Source organism: Malus sylvestris, chromosome 1 (assembly GCF_916048215.2).
Source record: "Malus sylvestris chromosome 1, drMalSylv7.2, whole genome shotgun sequence".
Classification (NCBI taxonomy): domain Eukaryota; kingdom Viridiplantae; phylum Streptophyta; class Magnoliopsida; order Rosales; family Rosaceae; genus Malus; species Malus sylvestris.
In genome coordinates this window covers 18,793,149-18,815,878 of record NC_062260.1, presented here as the reverse complement: position 1 = coordinate 18,815,878, position 22,730 = coordinate 18,793,149, and the positions used below count along the sequence as shown (strand labels likewise).

At 40.4% G+C, this 22,730-nt stretch overlaps 1 protein-coding gene and 1 pseudogene across 1 annotated transcript; both read right to left on the bottom strand.

Annotated features, from left to right (window-relative positions):
- The window catches only part of LOC126614248 (pentatricopeptide repeat-containing protein At4g01570-like), a 66,747-nt pseudogene extending 57,183 nt beyond the window's left edge, over positions 1-9,564 (bottom strand).
- LOC126622605 (pentatricopeptide repeat-containing protein At4g01570-like) lies at positions 6,792-8,730 on the bottom strand. Its single transcript, XM_050291377.1, has one exon. It carries the CDS (start codon positions 8,690-8,692, stop codon positions 6,992-6,994), a length of 1,701 nt encoding a protein of 566 aa, XP_050147334.1. The 5' UTR covers positions 8,693-8,730; the 3' UTR covers positions 6,792-6,991.
- Positions 9,565-22,730: the final 13,166 nt, after the last annotated feature.

The window sequence follows — 22,730 nt, the reverse complement described above, 5'->3', positions numbered from 1 at the left end:
AGATTGCCTCCATGGTTGAGCGTCCTGGCATGAACCCGAATTGGTTGTCCGAAACCCGTGTCTCTTGCCTCAATCTATGCTCAATGACTCTCTCCCAGAGCTTCATTGTATGACTCATTAGCTTAATACCCCTATAGTTCATGCAATTTTGTACGTCGCCCTTATTCTTGTAGATAGGCACCAAAGTGCTCGTTCGCCATTCATTTGACATCTTCTTCGTTTTCAAAATCCTATTGAAAAGGTCAGTGAGCCATGTTATACCTGTCTCTCCCAAAACTTTCCACACTTCGATTGGTATATCGTCTGGGCCTATTGCTTTTCTATGTTTCATCTTCTTCAAAGCTACAACCACTTCTTCCTTCCGGATTCGACGATAAAAAGAGTAGTTTCTACACTCTTCTGAGTTACTCAACTCCCCTAAAGAAGCACTCCTTTCATGTCCTTCATTGAAAAGATTATGAAAATAACCTCTCCATCTGTCTTTAACCGCGTTCTCTGTAGCAAGAACCTTTCCATCCTCATCCTTGATGCACCTCACTTGGTTTAGGTCTCTTGTCTTCTTTTCCCTTGCTCTAGCTAGTTTATAGATATCCAACTCTCCTTCTTTGGTATCTAGTCGTTTATACATATCGTCGTAAGCCGCTAACTTAGCTTCTCTGACAGCTTTCTTCGCCTCTTGCTTCGCTTTTCTATATCTTTCACCATTTTCATCGGTCATCTCCTTGTATAAGGCTTTACAACATTCCTTCTTAGCCTTCACCTTTGTTTGTACCTCCTCATTCCACCACCAAGATTCCTTTTGGTGTGGGGCAAAGCCCTTGGACTCTCCTAATACCTCTTTTGCTACTTTTCGGATACAACTAGCCATGGAATCCCACATTTGGCTAGCTTCCCCCTCTCTATCCCACACACATTGGGTGATTACCTTCTCTTTGAAAATGGCTTGTTTTTCTTCTTTTAGATTCCACCATCTAGTCCTTGGGCACTTCCAAGTCTTGTTCTTTTGTCTCACTCTTTTGATATGTACATCCATCACCAACAAGCGATGTTGATTAGCCACGCTCTCTCCTGGTATAACTTTGCAATCCTTACAAGTTATACGATCCCCTTTCCTCATTAGAAGAAAATCTATTTGTGTTTTTGACGACCCACTCTTGTAGGTGATCACATGTTCTTCTCTCTTCTTAAAGAAGGTGTTAGCTAAGAAGAGATCATATGCCATTGCAAAATCCAAGATAGCTTCCCCATCCTCGTTTCTCTCCCCAAAACCATGGCCACCATGAAAACCTCCATAGTTGCCTGTCTCCCTGCCCACGTGTCCATTTAAATCTCCTCCTATAAATAACTTCTCTGTCTGAGCAATTCCTTGCACCAAGTCTCCAAGGTCTTCCCAAAATTTCTCCTTCGAACTCGTATCCAACCCTACTTGAGGTGCGTACGCACTAATCACATTGATAAGTTCTTGTCCTATTACAATCTTGATTGCCATGATTCTATCTCCTACCCTCTTGACATCTACAACATCTTGTGTCAAGGTCTTGTCCACGATGATGCCAACACCGTTTCTCTTTCTATTTGTACCCGAATACCAAAGTTTAAACCCTGAGTTTTCTAGATCCTTCACCTTACGACCAACCCACTTAGTTTCTTGTAGGCACATAATATTTATCCTTCTCCTCACCATAACTTCCACTACTTCCATAGATTTTCCTGTTAAGGTTCCTATATTCCACGTTCCTAAACGTATTTTGCTCTCTTGAACTCTACCCTTCTGTCCTAGCTTCTTCACCCTCCCCCGTCTAATAGGATCAAAGTACTTCTTTTGTGTGTCCCGTGTAAAGTTGATAGGAGAATATGCTCCCAAACAACTTTGAGTGGAGTCGTTCGAAAAGAAGTTTCTATGGCCCCCTTGCTCATTTAACACTGCATCCGGGTGCCGATGGAGATACAGCGACCCTTGCTCACTTATCATTGTGCTCGGGCCACACAGCGCGCCACTTACGGGTGACGCCCTAGCTTTAGCGCGATTTATTTTTTAATTCATATCTAATAATATTATATTAATTAATTCTATCTTTTTTTTCTTCTAATAATACTCTCCCTCTCTCTGGAAGCCTCCATCATTTTCTTCCTCGTTCTCTCCGTCCCACACTCTCCGTCCCTTTCCTTTTTTTCTGATTAATTGCCAAAACTGATTAATTGCCAAAAAAATTATGCAAAATGAAGAATCGAGCTTCGTTTTTCTGGTTTTTGTTCATGGGATCATCAGGCTTGTCCACCAGAGGAGGAGAAAAACGAAGAGGAAGACCCGGTGGAGGACAAATCGAAGAGGAAGACCCGGTGGACAAACGAGAAAAACAAAGCTCGATTCTTCATTTTGCAGAATTCAGAGGTTGTGGACTCCGAATCTGGGGTTGGATTCTGTCTTCTCTGCTGCTGTTTTTTTGTTTGGATTCTGTCTTCTTTGTTAAATTTGTCTCTGTTTGTGGGCTGTGGAAGGATGTGGACTCTGAATCTGGGGTTGGATGTTTTGGATTTTTTAATGTGCGAGGCAGTGAGGAAGAAGGAAATGAGAGCGGCGATTTACGAGGACGTGGCGATTGTCCTGGGATGGTCCGGTGAGGTTGTCGAGCAGGGTGAGCAGTCGAGCAAAGCGCTGAGGAGTCGAGCAGAGCAACGATCTTAGCAATCCGGTGGTATTTGGGGGGCCTCGCTAAGACTACCTAGCGAGCCCCGTAGTCCACACGAGTCCCCTTTAGTCCCATTTAACTTAGTCCCAACACCTATCAAACATGGGACTGTAGTCTAGTCCAGTCCAGTCCCTCCTAAGGAGGTGAAACAAACGCCCCCCAATAGTTCTCTTAGTGTTGGAAAATTTCTTGTACGGGTTGTTTCTTAAGTCAACCATTAACGAGGTAGTGCTTTTGGAAAGCATTTTCTGCGCCACTCTTCTTCAATTAATCCGGCTAGCTTTCCCTGTCACATTGATCAAGCGTGCATGTGCTAATAAGAATTTGGGCAATTCTCAACGATGCTAATTGATTTTATGATGGAATCTCAACTTGCTTCAATAATCACCCGGCTTTATTAGCAACTTCATTAGCCTACCCGGGACAGAACTCTCTAAATCTGCTCTTCCTATCTTCCCCAAACTGAGTTATCACAATGTATGTAGCTATGTCTGTGGAGAAAACCTCATTGAAGTAGAGCCCTCCATGCAAAAAAAATCTCATCATGGAAATGCATATAAGTATAACTCAACGGTACGAAGTAGTAAATGGATTGAAGTCCGTCAGAAAGGTCATCAACTATACAGTTTTTATTTATCAAGCAAATATGAGAACTTCGACTTCCACATAAGGAAACAAGATTATTACGTACATGCTAATACTTAACAGTGCGCTTATTCTAATCCAACATTTTATATGCTCGAAGTCTGTTTCTGATCCGACACATCTCAGCCATAGCATTAACGATGCCCAATCTTTCCCCAGGCATGTCTGCGGAGCATGCAACACCAACTCCTAAGACTGAAATCAAGCTCTCTTCAATTTTCCTGTGAATTGTTGTGCTAGCCTCAGTTAGATACTGGTTTGCACTCAGCTCCCCTTCCCTTTTTTCTTGAATAAGAACCGGATCTACAATATCTAACACCAGCTCAGGCAGAGCTGCCTTGACATAGTTGTGAAGATTTGAAGATCCTTGAAACATGTCACCAGTTGGCCTTCTTCCCGTAAACATTTCCAGCAGGAGGATGCAGTAACTATACACGTCACCTTATGGCCACACTTCATGCCCCATGCCATACTCTTACATTTGTGCAAATGTTTTTATTTTAATACATAAAAAAATCTAAATTATAAATGAATACTGAAAAAAGTGAAAAGAAAGTGGGTACGTTTTACCTGGAGGAGTATAACCAATTGTTCCTTTAACTCCGATGAAGCTTGATTGATTACCAAAACCATCTTCAAGAGTTCTTGGAAGGAATCTCGCCAACCCAAAGTCACCTACATGTCCAATCATATCATTGTCAAGAAGAACATTGTTGGGTTTGAGGTTACAATGAACTATTGGCATGTGACACTGATGATGGAGATGATCCAATGCCATTGCAACTTCTATCGCAATGTTCAACCTCTGCGAAAAAGTTAAGCTTCTTGGCATCTGATTCGTATCAATACTTGTCTGAGCTGGATGCAACCATTCATCTAAGCTCCCATTCACCATGAACTCGTAAATTAAGGCCTTGAAATCAGAACCACAATAGTCGAATCCAAAGCATGCCGAAACTACCTTCACAAGGTTACGGTGTCTAATATTTTTCAGAGCCTCACACTCAGCAATGAAACTTTTGGAAGCTCCGTGTCGATCAAGGTTGAGTACCTTGATAGCAATTGTTGTTTCACCTTGATCAAGTAATCCTTTATAAACTGACCCAAAACTTCCCATACCAATCAAATTGGCAGAAGAGAATCCATCAGTCGCTTTAAGAAGACTTTGGTAAGACACCTTTGGAAATTTTTCAGAATCACTCGAAGGATCCTCCTTTTTTTTACTCCGGAAGCAACAAGGGTACAAAACGGCAAATGAAAAAAAGGCTCCAAAAAGCCCACAAAGGAGAGAAATTACTAGTTTCAAGGTTAGGCTCAACCCCTTTTTGCTGGAATGTTGAAATTCGCATTTTGGCAATTAAAACTCTGGTATGCCCCCACAGAGCTTTGTATTCCCTTGGACTGATGTGGCAGTTGCATTCCGAAAAACTCCTTCGATAGGTACTGCTCCCTCTAAATTGTTATAAGACAGATTCAAGGATTGCAAAAATGTAAAATTCTCCAAGAATTTCGGAATTGTCCCTGACAAGTTGTTGTGAGCGAGAGATAAGGTTTCAATACCTCTTAGTGAGCTCAAATCAGATGGAATTGTCCCTTGGAAGAAGTTTTCTTGCAAGTCAAGATAGTGTATGGTTTTACAACTTCCAAGACTTGGAGGAATTTCACCAGACAACAGGTTTCCAGAAACGTCAAAATGCTCTAGATTTATCAATTGTCTGACTTCCATGGGAAGAAAGCCAATCAAATGATTTCGAGATAAATCCAAATAAACATATGAAGAAGACATATGAATTAATTCTGGGGATATGATACCAGTGAGATTGTTACCACCAAGAGTTAAGTTCACCAAATTGGGACACTGAGACAAAGTTGAAGGGATGGTGCCCTGAAGGTTGTTATCCTCGAGATGCAGATTAGTTAGTCGACTTAAATTTCCAACAGATGATGGAACATTCCCAGTGAGGGAGTTGGTTTCCATATATACTTCATATAATTTGGGAAGCCTGCCTATTTCAGGGGGGATGAGACCTGAAAAATGGTTGCCAGACAGCCATATGATTTCCAGGTTAGGACAATTTTCCATCACATTCGGGATATTACCAAATATACTATTATAGGCTACGTAGAAGGATACAAGGGAAGAAGACAGGTTGGCTAAGCATTGAGGCAACGTACCCCCAAAGTTGTTTGAATCAAATTCCAAGTATTGTAAACCGGTGGCATTAGTCATATCGCAAAGAAAGCTCAAATCATCACGAGTTCCCCCACTTCCAAGATGGTTCAAACTAATAACAAACCGCCCAAGCTTGTGTAAATTTTTCAAAGAGGGGACTTCTCCATGCAGTTGGTTACCGTTTATTCCTAGCTCAAACAGATTTGATGCGTCATATATTGCAACAGGTATCGTTCCCCTAAATTTGTTATAACTGATGGCAAAAGTTCGGAGACTTGGATTGGCTAAGTTTGAAGGCACAGTGCCTTGGAGGTTGTAATTAAGTCCCACAGCAAAGGTTTCAAGAGAAGAGTGATTGAAAACTGAGGGAGGGATCGTACCGGACAAAGATATCTGGAATAATGCCACCTAAATTATTAAAACTTGCACCAAACGCTTCAAGAGATGATATGTTGCTAAAAGTGTAAGGGATACTTCCAGTATGGTGGTTTACGGCAATATTGAATTTTTTTAGCTTTGACAAGCTGCCAAGCTCCTTAGGGATACTACCTTCTAACAAATTGCCGCTAACATATATGTAGTTTGAGTTCAGAGCAACCTGATAAATTAGCGGGAATTTCCCCACTCAGTGAATTATTCTGCAATGCCAAAACTTGCAGCCTACGCAGACGGCCAATTTCTGGAGGGATTTCTTGGCTAAAGCTGTTGTTTAAGAGATTAAACTCTCTGAGGAAACTCAAATTTCCAACATGTGGCGATATAGAGCCTCCAAGCTTCAAGGACGTCAGCGTCAACATTGTGATCCTCTCGTGGCCGTGACCACAGGTAACACCGTGCCATTGGCAAAAGTGGATTGTTTCGTTCCACGAACTCATGACTCCAAAAGGGTCTGTAGTTATCCTAGCCTTGAATTCAAGCAACGCCAGTTTATCTGTCCCGTTTGATCTGGCGAGGGCCAAACTAAGACATGAGTTAAGAACAAAGGCATGCATGCACAAATATGAGAAGAAGAAAAGTGGTGAAATGAACTTGTAATTCCCCATGGTATCAGTTTTGTGTGAAACTTTGGTTTGGGTAAGCTGCGGTAGTCTAGCAGCTTGAGCAGAACCCAATTTAATAGGAATTCTTCTGATGTAAATATAGGGAGGCGATTCACCCTTTATTTATAGTCATAAGATTGAATAAATCAAACGAAAACAATATACATGATTACGACAAGGCTATATATAAGAAGCATTGTAGTTTTACTTGGGTTGGGTTAGAAAACAGAGACGGAAACAAAGTGAGAATCCAAGTTTCACCTCTAGCAATTTGAATTACCCTGAGAAATGACCGAAGCTGAGCATGACATGATTATAGGTCAAAAAGGCACCTCAACACACAACTACACTTTTGGCCTTCAAATTTTCATTTACATTTATGAGCCGAAAGTCATAGAAGGTTGAACTACAGTTGAATTGAAGTGTACAAATTCTTATCAAGGTCAGTCATCCTTATTGCGCACCATGGATGCCTTCTGGTACCTCATTTTCTCAATCTCCTTGCCCAGAAAATCTAAAGTCGTGTCAGTAACATGGTTCGGGGTGCAGCCTGCATCGAGCATCATTTTCAAAAACTTATATGCATCTTTTAGCCGACCTGCTTTGCTATGAACTTCAATAAGTGTATTAAAAGTGACAACATCAGGATTTATTCCACTACTCTTCATCTGCTCAAAGAGCTTGTTTACTTCATCAATCCTGCTAGCCTTCCCTAGTGCATTAATCAAGGTGTTGTACATAACCACGTCAAGATAACCACCCTGCTCAATTAGCTTATCCAGGACAGAACTCGCTAGATCCGCTCTACCCATCTTCCCCAAGCCTTGGATTATCACATTGTATGTAGCTATGTCTGTGGGGCAGACCCTTTCTCCCATTTCATTGAGTACACCCCATGCCTCATTGAAGTAGCCCTTCTTGACGAACGAACTCATCATGGAATTATAAGTATAACTCACAGGATTTTCACCAAGATCACTGAAAATCTCAAACAATTTGCATGCTATGCTCAGCTTTCCCTTGGTCAAGAATAACGACAAAAAGGTATTAACCATGTCAATATCAAAAGTGTTTTCCCCTTTTGCTTGAACTCTTTGCCCCCTGGACAATGAAAACAGCTGCGAGGAGTGGTCGGTGGACTTAAGTTGATTAGCCAATTGATCCATATGTGGAGATGATGACCACTGACCAGTATCGGTGGACAAATTCTTATCATCTTCTTTAACCCTGGCAGCCTCTGAATCTAGGTCTGCATCCATTGTTGATTCAGCAGACTTTATTAAACTCACAATCTCGCTCAAGTCGCCTTTACTTGGGAACAAAGGTGTATAATCCTTTCTATTTCTCTGCGGATTTTTCAGCGAAGCCTCCATATCAACCTTCCATTTAAGAACACTCGGCACTAGGTTACCATCTCTAATGTGCTTCATGAGCTTGTCCGTCCAATCCCACCGTCCTTCTTTATACAGCCCAATCACAAGTGACGAAATAGTAATTAAATCAACAGTAAAGCCTCTCCTTTCCATTTCTTCCACCAATCCTAGTGCTTCCGCAAGCAGGCCCTCCTTACAAAGTTGCAAAACCACAATGCTATATGTTACACCATCGACAAACTGACCCTTCTTCTTGAAGTCACAAAATAGTGTGTATGCAGCCTCTGCCCTTCCATTCCTAAACAAACCATCAATGAGAATATTATACATCCACGTCGAGGCTCTCACCCCATTCTGAACCATTTTCTCAAATAACTGGCAGCCATCATTAACCTTCCTGGCCTTGAATAACCCATTTAGTAAAGAATTATAAACAATGGTATCAGGGATATATCCATCGAGCTGCATTTCACTAAAAAACTTAGTGGCATCGTCTATTCGATAACACCTACAACACCCCTGCATAAGAATTCTATAGATAATTGCGTCCGGCTCGTGGCCGGAGCCCTTCAATTCCTCCCATACAGTAAGTGCATCATCCACTTTCCCCACCAAGCAGAGCACATGAATGAGGCTATTATATGCAGACAAATCTGGCCCGACGTTATCCAAGTTAGAGTCTTTCATCTCTCTGAACAGACTCAGACTAGTACCCAAATCACCCCAACACCCAAATGCATGAATGCAAATATTATACCCCCGAGTATCCATCTCAAACCCCTCACTCTCTCTAAGCTTAGTAAAAACTTGCTTAAACTCAACCCTCAACCCTCATGTCAGATTTTCTAAGAGCAACCAGCAACTCATTGCAGGCAATTCGGCACCTGGGTCGAATCCCCTCCCTCCAGAAGCTTAAACAAAATGGCCATAGCGAAACCCACCTGGTTTTTCCTAACCAGAGCAACAAGAACCGAGTTATACATATCGGTGTTCAACCCAGCACCAACGCCTTCCATAATATCCAAAATTTCAAGCGCGTAATCGAACTTACCGGACCGGATAAACGCGTCGAGCAGGGCTTTCAAGGTCTGGGAATCGACCACGACGCCGTCCTCCTTCATGGAGTGAAGCAATTGAGGGACCTCGTGGAGGAATCCGGCGCGGGAGGCGGTGCGGAGAATGTGGGAGTAGGTGCGCGCCGAGTGTTTGATGTTATGCGTGAGAGAGCACCATTTGAAGAAGTCGAGTTTTTTGGAGGGGTGGAGGGATGGAGGGACTGGGCGCGGAGGATTTGGAGGAGTAGGGGCTCGGAAAGCGTGAGGGTGTGGGGGTCCGGAAGGTTGCGGGTACCGGAGGTTGAGAGGGTCTTGGTGATGGCGGCCAGCAGGATTATGTCTCCCAGCTGGGAGGCGCCGTGGTGGTGGTGGTCTTTGACCAGGAGAGGCCTTCCATGGCGCATTGCATTTCGAAAAACACACGGATTCTGAGATTTTAAGTTCACAACTGAGAAGCAGATGCAGAAACTATATTAACTGTGAGAGGTTTTACTTGGAGTTGGGCTTGCACTTGGTTGGACACTCCTTTTCTTGTTGTTACCCAGGCCCAGATTTTTGGGTGATTGTTGTTTGGGCCTCTCCTCCCATTTCACCCAAAATAATCCAAGGGATGTTTTATTTACATACCTTTTAATTCATTTCGTTGTTAAGTTAATCCCAACGGTGAGGAACGGGGAAGATGAGTTAGGACCACAACATGTCAATGGTTCTGATCCATATCTTAAAAACAAAAAAAGCATTCAATGGACCTTAAACTACATCGGTAAATGCTCCAATAGTATGTAAAATGGTGATTGTGGGTTAAGCTGTATATTCATACGCCTTAGTAGGTCTGAATCCTCCTACATGCATAAACATCTAAATTTAATTAGTACATACGTATAGTTAATTGATAATTGCAGATTGCACGATATGGAGTGCACTTTAATGGCATGTATATGGAATGGATATGTTACATATAGGTACCAATACTATTATGGTTATATATTAGATTGATTAGGTAGAACTAGTTATTGTTGGAAAAATTAGGGTCTAATTGCTATATTAAATGACATAGAAAATGAAGAAATAATTCATGCAATTATATATCAAAGTAATGCATACACATGAGTAACCAATGTTAAATGAACATGACATAATGGATTAGAAAAACCTGAAAATACGGTTGAGGCAAGTGTTAGACACTTTGTCCTTAAACAAGTTTATGTCCCATTACGGTGCTTATGGTTGATCAGCGCTTGTCTCCCAAGATACAACAACCACATCCTTATAATAGTAGCACTCCAAATCACAAGAGTCTACGAACCAAAATTGTGTTGAATACTCTCTTATATGAACTCAATAAGACTCTCTAATATTTAGTGCACTATATGTATGATTATGCAAAACAATGAATAGTTATTTTATGTTTATTGGGGCTTCCCTATTTATAGATTTTGAGATACCTTTTTGGAAAACATGTGACTATTCATGATCATGATAGAGCAAAAAATATACCGAGTCTTTTTTTTATTTTTTTTTTCAAGAAAAGATCACCATTAGCAAACACAACATTATATATATTTTTTAAAATAGTTTTCGGCATCGAATTTTGATTTGTGTGTTTGCAGAGGGAAGGAGAATATGACCCGATTAGCTCCAAGTTTGCGGTAAACTTTTATATTTGTTCAGGGTTATGAGAATTCTTACAAAAAGAAAACAACTCAGATTATAATTTTCCGTTTAAAATTGCTTTTAAAGCAACTAATGGTAAGGCAAACAAAATATTAAAAAATATGAGTTAAACCCGACATCATCTGTTCTGCTTTTATGAGAATTCTTACAAAAAAAAATATTTAAAAATATGATAAAGCAACTAATGGTAAGGCAAAAAAATCTGAAAAAAAATGTGAGTTAACCCCAGTGTGGCACGACAAGTCTTTCTTTCAGGAGTAATGTTATTCATACCATGTTTTTATACCACATTTTTATATCCTCTTAGTGTAAGATTCCACATTAACCAACGAAGAGGGGGTGTTGTACCTTATATGTACATGTTCCCCTCCCTATAGCACAAGGCCTTTTGGGGACTCACTGGCTTTGGATTCTATTAGAACTCCGAAGTTAAACGAGTTTGGGTGAGAGCATTCCCAAGATGGGTGACCCACTGAGAAGTTCTTGTGTAAGTTTCTAGAAACAAAACCGTGAGGGAATGGTAAGCCCAAAGCGAACAATATCGTGCTACGGCGGAGCTGGTCTGGGATGTGATAGAATGGTATCAGAGTCACTCTGTCGTTTGATGCGAGTGTGCCGATGAGAACATCGGGCCCTTAAGGGGGATGGATTGTAAGATCTCAAATCGATCAACGAAGATGGGGTGATGTGCTTTATTTGTACATGCTCTCCTCCCTGTAGCACGAGACATTTTGGGGACTCATTAGTTTCGGATTCCATTGGAACTCCGAAGTTAAATCAGTTCGGGCGAGAGCATTCATAGGATGGGTGACCCACTGGGAAGTTCTCGTGTGAGTTTCTAGAAACAAAACCGTGGGGAATGGTAACCCCAAAACGGACAATATCATGCTACAGCGGAGCCAGTCTGGGATGTGACAAAATGATATCAGAGTCACTCTGTCATTCGATGCGAATGTGTAGATGAGGACATCGGGCCTCTAAGGGGGATGAACTGTAAAATCCCACATCGATCAGCGGAGAGGGGGTGATGTGCCTTATTTGTACATGTTCCCCTCACTACAGCACGAGGCCTTTTGGGGACTCACTAGTTTCGGATTCCATTGAAACTCCGAAGTTAAACGAGATCAGGCGAGAGCATTCATAGGATGGGTGACCCACTGGGAAGTTCTTATGTGAGTTCCCATAAACAAAGTCGTGAGGGAATGGTAGCTCAAAGCGGATAATATCGTGCTACGACGGAGCCGGTCTGGGATGTGACATAATGGTATCAGAGCCACTCTGCCTTCCGGTGCAAGTGTGCCGACGAGGACATTGGGCCCCTAAAGTGGATGAATTGTAAGATCCCACATCGATCAACGGAGAGGGGGTAATGTGCCTTATATGTACATGCTCCCCTCCATATAGAACTCCGAAGTTAAGCGAGTTTGGGCGAGAGCATTCCCAGGATGGGTGACCTATTTGGAAGTTCTCGTGTGAGTTCCCAAAAATAAAACCTTGAGAGAATAGTAAGCCCAAAGCGGACAATATCGTGCTACGGTGGAGCCGGTCTGGGATGTGACACTTAGGTGGCATCTGATGTGGATAGCCACATCATTTGAATTAATCAGATTTTTAAATTTAGTTCATTATTTAATAAACTAGTAATTAAGAAAAACTAGTTAATTAAATGATTATTGTGGTATATGAGGAGTCTTTCTCCTTTATTTCCTTGGGTTTTACAAATTTAATAAATTACTCTCACAGATTGACTACGGGAATGGTACTCCTCAACAACATTGGTAGAGGCATATACAAGTGCATAACTAATCATCTATTCCCTCAAAACGGAGTTAGATTATGCAGGGTTGAGGTTCAAGAATACTATCCCTTATTCTTGAAGTTTTAGGTGCCAATGATCATGCTTCAGGCATGATACCACTTCTTGGCAGGCCCAAATTCTACCATAGGTTGTAAAACAAACTCGAAATTAGATTGTAAAAGAGATAGATACATACCCAGACTTGGGTTGGTAGACTCCAGCCGAAACTTGAGGGGTCTATTGGGTAGCCTCTGCTGAAGCAAAGCAATACCGTTCAGTGCACCTCTGCATAAGTAGAGGATGTAAGTCGATGCATCCCTGTCGAAACAGGGCACCACCTTTTGGTAGACTCCAGCCGAAACTGGATCTATACCGTTCGGTATCTCTTAGCCAAATTGTTGGGTTACCTTTCTCTCACAAGTGTGGTAGTAATCAGATCCAAAAATTTAGTAAACTTTCTGCTATCTATACTGCTACTTCAGGGGCAATTTAGATATAGAAGGACGAGAAAAAAAAATTTCAGTCAAAATTCGATTGGATATAAACTTTAGAATTGTACCTATTCATGGACGTGAATGTTTCAATCATGTTTTGCTTCGGGCAATAATTCATCTTTGCGTGATTTGAAATGGTCTATAGCAAGTTAAAGAACCATAGAGTCCTCGGCAGTGAGGTACTTCCATTTGATATGCTTTAGGCACAAGTCTTCAAATGAAGATCATGGCGGAAGCTTATTCAGCTATTCCACACCATAACTGCCTACAATGATTTCACAACTAGTCTTAGTCAAGCGAGGTGTCACGTCTTGTATCCACATAAAGTAGTTTCTTGTTCGAAACTTCCAAATCAGTGAAATCGAACTTGTTAAGGTTCGACAATACGCTGAATGGCGAAAACAAGAATGTGATTGATGTTTTAAGAAATAAAATTTCCATAAACAGCAAAGTTAGAAATTTAGAACATTCAGATTCTATGACATGGTTTGGTTTAAACAGATTTAAGCATGGAGAACTTCGGGTCTCAACTTGAGTGTTGCTTGTTACGAAACACCAGGTTTCTATAGCAAATTTTCAAAACTTTGGGTTTGGAAGTATGAACTTCAAGTTCATTAAACCTGCAAACAAACGCAATATATACAAGACAAACATATATAAAGCAAGAGAAAACAAATATATTATAGTGGGTAGTTTCGGGACCCTTTGTGTGAAAGTTTAGGAAAATGGCCCTAAAAGGATGGAGCTTTAAATCCAAAAATATTATTTTTATTGGTTGGGTTGCGAGCCAGCGAGAAGAATTGGGTTAACAGAACCCAGGCCCAAATATGGGCTAAGAAAGAAAAAGTGAAAAACAACTCCTATTAAATATGGAATTTTTTCATGGACTAAAGTAAATAGGCCCGAAAGAAAACTTTTTTTTTTTTGCGCACGAAATTGGACTGCAGGTCCAACTGGAAAAAAAAATGGAGAATGAGCCCTGATGGCAGGTCTAAAACCAAAATAGGCCGTGAGGTCCTAAGCCTAAGCTGGGGCCCTTAGATTCTTGACTTAAGCAGCAAAGGTTGCTGATTTTTAGGCTTAAAATACGACTCCAAGTTGGGTGTAGGCCGAGAGCAATACAGGTCCAATGCCTTGGGGGTGTGAGATCTGAGCCCATCTGCGATGGGTGAGGGGTTTCTTCTGGAAACAATGGAAGACGGTTGCTAGCAGTGGTGCTCAGAGGTTGACAGCATCACATGGGACGACGGCGAGCATGGATCATAGAGGTCGAGGCTGTCATCATGGAACCTCGAAAAACAAGACTGCAGAAGACGGCTAGGGAAGCTCGAAGACGATCGTGTGGGTGTGGACACCCACGTCTTCCTTGAGGACGCCGGAGACATCAAGAGGACGACGTGAAACTTCAGGCCATCATTGTGGCAGGAGGGGGCATATCACCATCACCATAACTGTTGGCTATGGAGGTCTCAATTTTTCAGATCGAGGGAGATGGCATCCCTGATGTTGCCTTTTCGAACTCGTTTTTGGGTTTTGAGCGTCGAGGGGTGGCAGCTCAAATTTGAGCTGGCTTGGCTTAGCCATACAACGCAATTCGTGGGTTAGTGGCTCAATGCAAGCTGCACGCTGGCAATATGAAATCAGGGCTTAGTTAAAGACAGACTAATCAAGCCTAATACGAATTCTAGGGTTTCAATATTCCTTTTTTCTTTCCTTTTCTTTTCTTTATTCACACATATTTAATCCACATAATAGGAATATTATGGATACAATGCATAAACAATTTATGTAGAATATAAAATTCGTAAAACGTAAAGTTGGGTCATGCATAATGGTGAAGGTTCATGCAATCAAGGCTGAAAAAATATCGAGATAAATACCGTTGTTTTAGAAGAACCTAGATTGCATGATGAATATTGTGAACATGTTTGTAGGAGTTCTTTCTTCGGTTTCAGCTTTCCTTCTTCAAAACTTGTATCACATCCAACACAAGAAAAATAAATTGAATCAATAAAAGTATATGAATTAAAAAAAAATCAAAATTTAATCAATTAAAATAATTGAAATGTAATACTCCCCTGATTGAAGATGAATAAATTCTCTTTAACACAGTGTGAAGAGTGTGTTGATAATGTGTTGTGGCCTATATTTAATTGAGGGGTGCGACATGGATATAAAAGAGAGTGGAGACTAGCTTTTCATATGTCAATTTTGAGTTATCTCTGAATAAATTCTCTTTAGACACTTTGTCCTTAAGACAAGTTTACACCGCATTACAGTGCTCATAGTTGATCGGCACTTGTCTCCCAAGATACAACGACCATGTCCTTGTAATAGTAACACTCCAAATCACAAGGCTCCATGAACCACAATTGTGTTGAATACTCTCTCATATGGACTCAATGAGACTCCTTAATATTTAGTGCACTATATGTATGATTATGTAAAACAATGAATAGTTATTTTATGTTTATATGGGCTTCCATGTTTATAGATTTTGAGATACCTCTTTTGAAAACATATGACTATTCATGAAGAGTCAAAAGTTGCAACTCTTCATTTGATTAGACACATCTTTACCAAAATGCTCAACTTCTAATTTCCATTCAATTAATAAATTTAATATAATAATAATATTATTAAATTTTCTAACGATTATTCTGTTTCTTCTCTATTTCCAACTCTATCGACTGATAACTTTCTCTATTCTAAACAAGTAAACTTTCAATTTTTACTTTTAAACCTTATTTGGTGGTTGCCATATCTTTGTACTTGGTAGGAATTCGGATCATAAAGGTTAAGTATGGAAAACACAAAAACGACATACTTTTAGATAGTGTATATTTAGTGCTAGTATAAGTTTGCATATGATCGTAATTTGCTGTAAAGCTATGTGCATTGCTTTTCTATGCTGTCACACACATATCAGATGGATTCTGGAATATTACTAACCAATATATATATATTACCAATTGCGGCATGTGTTTGGCTGTACACATCAGCAGCATTGGATTGAACTTTTGCTGCAGTATATAGTTATAAGGTAAGCGCTTATTGAGGCTTTCTTTTTACTGTAGGTAAGTCAAAGAAAGCTAAGAAATAGAAAAAGAATGATGATAATTCATTTGAAACTCGAGAAGAGATTGAAATTGGTGAAATGCTCACTGGGGCTGGTAAGAAATTGCAATTGGAAATTGTGAAGCGACAACTTTTGTTTGATCTTAGTGTCGAGTCATTAGATTGCAAGTACTCACTGAGGCTTTCTTTTTACTGTAGATAAGTTAAAGAATGCTAAGACAAAGAAAAAGAAGGATGGTAGCTCATTAGAGTTTGTAAGAGTTACTTTTCACTGATAGATTGTCTCGCATCATTTTTGCTAGTTGATTCTAAATGGTTTAGACTCTATGATGAGATTAGTTGGAACTTTTGGAAATATGTTTTGCTTTTTAATGTTTTCTATGGATTGCAACTTGAAGATGAAAATTTTATCTTAGTTGAGTCTCAATAAAGTTTGTAAGTTTGTTAGTTTTTGTATTTTTTTTTTAGTTTTGTTTTGCTTGAGGACAAGCAAAAAGCTAAGTTTGGCGGTATTTGATGAGTTCATAGTATACCATATATTTTACCCTATTCTTAGTTATAATTTATTGGTTATTTTGGTACTTTATTATGTATTTTCAATGTAGGACATTTGACTTCCTCTGGAGTAAAAGTGACTAAATGGATGAATTTTGGAGTGATTCCAATTGAAGATGTTCGTAAGTCTTTCAAGATAATTGTATCAAAATTTAAGACTTTTCTACCAAGCCATTTGACCGTGGCGAACAAAAGAAGGCCCAGCGCGCAGATTTCCTAGATTGACGTTTATGGATGTTTTGGGTATTTTGGAGGTCAAGATGGTATCATTTGAGGAAGATTCCTTCTGAGGATTTGTTAGGAACATCTCAAGCTTTAAAAAAGACCTTTTGGGACCAAATTAGAGTTGATTTTATTGGTCAAAAGTTTAATTTTTTGAGAAGTCCGAATTTCAATTCAAATAGGAAACCTTTTATTTCCTAATTATCTTACTCTAGTATGTTTCCTAGTTTTTAGAAGACATTTTCTCTTAAGGATTTTATTTTGTAGTACTATAAATAAGGCTTATTAGCCATTAAGAAAGGAGAAAGCATCAATTTGGAGAACTTAGTTAGGCTTTGACGATTTGTATTTCAAGGTGTTTTCTATCCTTTTTCTATTTCAATAAAATTTGTTTTGTTTTATGGTTGTTCGTAAATAATTTCCGTTTGCTAGGGTGATGCCTTAAGCCTTAGTATGAATATGTAGTTTTTATTTAATTATGTATGATATTATATGTTGATGCACAAAATCAGTGAGGACTTTGGTACAACAGAAATTGTTAAGTTTGTGACCTTAGCTAGATTGCTCCGGTCACTAGTGTGGATAAATATGTAAATGGATAGAGATAGGGAAGTAAACACAAGATGTACGTGGTTCACCTAGATTGGCTACGTCCACGGAGTAGAGGAGTTCACATTAATTGTGAAGGGTTTACACAAGTATATAGGTTTAAGCTCTCATTTTGTGAGTACTAGTGAATGATTTAGTACAAATAACATTCGGAAATATTGTGAGAGAATGATCTCTATTTATAGAAGAGAGTTTCTAGTTTCATTCTGACATTGACATGTGTCGTGTTGTGATTGGCTTCTGATGTTGACACGTGTCGCGTTATGATTGGCTTCTGATGTCGACACGTGTTATGCTGTGATTGGCCTCCTCGTTGGAGGGAAACTCTTCTGGGTCCTTGACGGTATAGCGTTGACCGGTGCTCAATAGCTTCAGGATTGGTCAAGTATGGTACAATGAGTGCTCCCATAAGTTTCCGAGTGAGGGAAGCTCCTCGGTTAGGGACTTGTAAGATCCAAGCCATTGAGTAATCACGAAACTTCTAAGTATCGAAGTGTGGTATGATTTTCACTTGCCTTATTTGTCTCATATGTAGATGTGGCATCTTCTCTGGAAGTACTTTTCCTCCATCCAGGGGTGGTATCTTTAACCGATGAAGATGCACAAGGTAATGTATCAATTTCACTTGAAGCTTACTTGTAGTTTCGAGCTTGGTCAAGTGCGATACAAAACCCTATAGTAGGAGTCCCCCAAGTTGCCAAGCTAGGAGATTTGCCAAAATAGGTAACAGACAAGGTAAGCAATCAGACTTCCAAGCAAGCAACCTGGATCGGAGGTTCGACTTCGGTTTCTGGTTGATTGTTCTCGTTCTCCTTGTGTCCTAAACAACAACAAGGATAAGGAGAAGCAAATGGAGAATAGATGATATGAGATACTTTTGCTTTTTGAAGAAGTAACTTTCCACAAGCTTATTCTTGAACTGGGCTGGAGGGTTTTCTGGCTTTCTCCAGAGAATAAGGCCGACTCAAGAATTTGAAGGTTAAAACAAGTCTATCAAATCAACAGTGCGTTCGACCTTGATGATATGGGATACTTTTGCTTTTGACGAAGTAATAGATGAACGTGGTTCAGTCGTATAAGTATGCTCCTATCAGTCACTAGTGTTGATAAGTATGTAAATGGATAGAGACAGGGAAGTAAACACAAGATGTACGTGGTTCACCCAGATTGACTACGTCCACGGAGTAGAGGAGTTCACATTAATTGTGAAGGGTTTACATAAGTATATAGGTTCAAGCTATCCTTTTGTGAGTACTAGTGAATGATTTAGTACAAATGACATTCGGAAATATTGTGAGAGAATGATCTCTATTTATAGAAGAGAGTTTCTAGTTTCATTCTGACATTGACATGTGTCGTGTTGTGATTGGCTTCTGATGTGGACACGTGTCGCGCTATAATTGGCTTCGGATGTCGACACGTGTCACGCTGTGATTGGCCTGCTGGTTGGAGGGAAACTCTTATGGGTCCTTAACGGTATAACATTGACCGGTGCTCAGTAACTTCAAGATTGGTCAAGTATGGTACAAACAGTGCTCCCCTAAGTTCCCGAGTGAGGGAAGCTCATCGGTTAGGGACTTGCAAGATCCAAGCCATTGAGTAATCACGAAACTTCTAAGTACCGAAGTGTGGTATGATTTTCAGTTACCTTATCTGTCTCATATGTAGATATGGCATCTTCTCTGGAAGTATTTTTCCTCCATGCAGGGGTGGTATGTTTAACCGATGAAGATGCACAAGGTAATGTATCAATTTCACTTGAAGCTTACTTGTAATTTCGGGCTTGGTCAAGTGCGATACAAAACCCTATAGTAGGAGTCCCCCAAGTTGCCAAGCTAGGAGATTTGCCGAAATAGGTAACAGACAAGGTAAGCAATCAGACTTCCAAGCAAGCAACCTGGATCGGAGGTTCGACTTCGGCTTTCGGTTGATTGTTCTCCTTCTCCTTATGTCGTAAACAGCAACAAGGATAAGGAGAAGCAAATGGAGAAGAGATGATATGAGATACTTTTTCTTTTTGAAGAAGTAACTTTCCACAGGCTTATTCTTAAACTGGGCTGGAGGGTTTTCTGGCTTTCTCCAGAGAATAAGGCTGACTCAAGAATTTGAGGGTTAAAACAAGTCTATCAAATCAAGAGTGCGTTTGACCTTGATGATATGTGATACTTTTGCTGTTGACGAAGTAATAGATGAATCGGCACGTGTTCTGTTGCGCTTGTCTCCACATCCTTCCTATATCATTCTCACTTGCCCTATCTGTTCCTCAGGCAGATGTGGTATCTTTTCTGGAAGCATAAGATGTTGATAATGAGTACTTGAGAGCAATGCCAGGTAATTAATCAGGCAAGGGGTTCCAGGTAGTCAATTCTTGATTGGAAGCTTGATTCCAAGTGCTGACTGATTGCTCTCTTTCTCCTTGTCTTGCAAGTAAGAACAAGGGCAAAGGAAAAGACAGGGAAAAAGCATGATATGAGATACTCTTGCTTTTGACCCTGATGATATGAGATACTCTTGCTTTGGTGTGGTTGGTTTGCATATGTATTATTAGGGGGGAAGAAAGTTGAGTATTTCGAGAGACTTCGTTGGGAGTGCCCTATCAGATATGAGGAAGGGTTGAACATTTTTGCAGGCTTGCTTGTCCGTGGAGGATGGAGGTCGACATATATAGGAGTCTCCCTGACAAAAAGTAGTAATGCTATTCCTTTACCCTTCTTGGTCGTAACAATGTAGTGGGAGCTGCAAGCTTCACGTGTTTTAACTTTGTCAGAACACTTAGAAAAAGTGGTATGTGGTATCTGGAAAGCTGATGTTGCGTGTGAAGATTGCAGACAAGCTTTATCCAAGGAAATCTGGCTGTCAAAGTTCGGAGAGCGATGCTTCTTCGGTTTTCGAACAAGCAATCCTGTCGGGGATCTGGCTCTCGAGATTCGGAGAACGATTCCTCTTCAAGTTTTGAAAAAGTAATCCTATTGGGAGTCTGGCTCTTAAGATTCGGAGAGCGGTGCCTCTTCGATTTTTAAGAAAGTAATCCTGTTGGGAGTCTGGCTCTCGAGATTCGATGGGTGGTGCCTTTTTTATTTTTGAGCCAATAATCCTGTTGGGAGTCTGGCTCTTGAGATTCGAAGAGCGGTGCCTCTTTGATTTTTGAGCAAGCAATCTTGTTGAGAGTGTTTTCTCGAATGTGAGTAAAGGTTGGATATTTTTGAGCAAGTAGTGGTGTTGTTCCTTTACCCTTGTGGGTAATAGTAGGGTAGTTGGACCTTCAAAATTTATGTGTCTAAACTTTGTCAGAGATCTTTGGCAAAGTTATCTGTGGTACCCGAGGAATTGATGTTGCGTGTGGAGAACGGTGTTTATTCGAAATCCGAAGAGTGGTGCCTCTTCGATTTTTGAACCAACGGCCCTATTACCCTTTCTTTTATAAGGGCACCAATTGTGTGCAAGAAGTACATTCAAAGGGTTATTGCTTGTAGGAATTTCCCCCTTATTTTTGTACTTAAGAGATTTATTGCACCTCATTTCTCTTTCATCATTTCTGAGAATGTCTGGCCCATCTGATCGTCGTTTTGACTTGAACTTTGGTGAAGAGGCAGCCATGCCTTCTCAAGACAACATGTGGCGCCCATCCTTCTTATCCCCTACTGGTCCTCTTACCATTGGAGACTCTTTGATGAAGAATGATATGACCGCTGCAGTGGTGGCCAGGAACCTTCTCACTCTTAAAGATAACAGACTACTTTCCAAATGGTCTGATGAGTTGGCTGTTAAGGATTCTCTGGCTCTCAGTGTTCAGTGTGCAGGTTCTGTGTCTAATATGACCCAACGCCTATTTGCTCGAACCCGCCAAGTTGAATCATTGACGGCTGAAGTGATAAGTCTCAAACATGAGATTAGACGGCTCAAGCATGAGAATAAACAGGTGCACAGGCTCGCACATGACTATGCTACAAACATGAAGAGAAAGCTTGACCAGCTGCAGGAATCTGATGGTCAGATTTTACTTGATTATCAGAGGTTTGTGGGTTTGTTCTCGATCAATTAAGGGCACTTATCCGTGAGATGTCCATTCATGGAGCACACGCCACAAGCAGCTACACTTTGTTCTTTTGGTTTTTCAACCACCTGTGAAAGAAGATTAGTAAGATTAGCCATTTGATTTTGAAGTTCGGAAATAACACTTACCTCATTAACTTGTTGCTACCGTGGGTTGTCTCTTTGACCAACGTCTTCATATTGTTGAGCATTCAATGCTCGATTAGCAATTAAGGTCTTGGCAGCCATGGGTGTTTTGTCCACCAAAGCTCCTCTCGATGAGGCATCTAACATTTGGCGTTCAATTGGTAGAAGCCATTCGTAGAAATATTAAAGAAGAAGCTCCTCCTTCATCTGGTGTTGTGGACATGAAGCAACAAGGGTTTTAAAATGCTCATAGTAAGTGAGAAAGGATTCACCTTGTTTTTGCTGAATGCCACTAATCCTTTTGCGTAGTATAATGACTCAAGAAGTTGGGAAAAACTTCTCCAAAAATGCCCGTTTCATACCCTCCCATGATGTGCCAGTTCCGAGGGCTAGCTCATACAACCAATCTTTAGCCTTTTCCAAGAGAGAAAAGGGAAAAGCCTTCATTTTCAGAATGCTCCCATCAACATTCACAGGGGTCATGCTCGAACAAATAACCTCGAACTCCTTCAAATGTTTATTAGGATATTCCATGGACAACCCATGGAACTTAGGAATATGATGCAATAAACTGGACTTTAATTTGAACTCGTCGGTCTTGTTTTGGACCGCCCTTGGATATTGAATGCATAAAGGCAGAGCATTGTCCAATCCCGAAGTGGAAAGCTCCTTGATTGTTCGATTGTCTACTGCCATATCTTGGACTTCTTCAAAAGTCCTTGTTGTGGCCTCCTCTTGCTCTTCTACTTTGTCTTCTTCAAGATTTGGTGCAGGTTGAGATGGTTGGGGATCTCAAAGTTCGTTCAAAATCGTCGTCAAATTCAAAGATGTGCTTATGAACAGGTTGAGAACTTCGAGTCATAAACCACCTAAAACAAGAAAACAAGTAAAATCAGCAACTAGGAACAAAAATACATGAAAATAAACAAAAAGAAATAATAAGGGATTAACAAAGTTGCTAATCCCCGGCAACGGCGCCAAAAAACTTGATGCGAAAATTAACTTAACACACAAATTTAACCCTCTTTTGACAATTGTAGTATAAGTATAAGTAGGGATCGTTCTGGACCGGGGATTAGGAGGGCTTGCTAATAACCTCTAAACTGACTCAAAAACATAAAAATAAACTTAAAAATACTTAACAA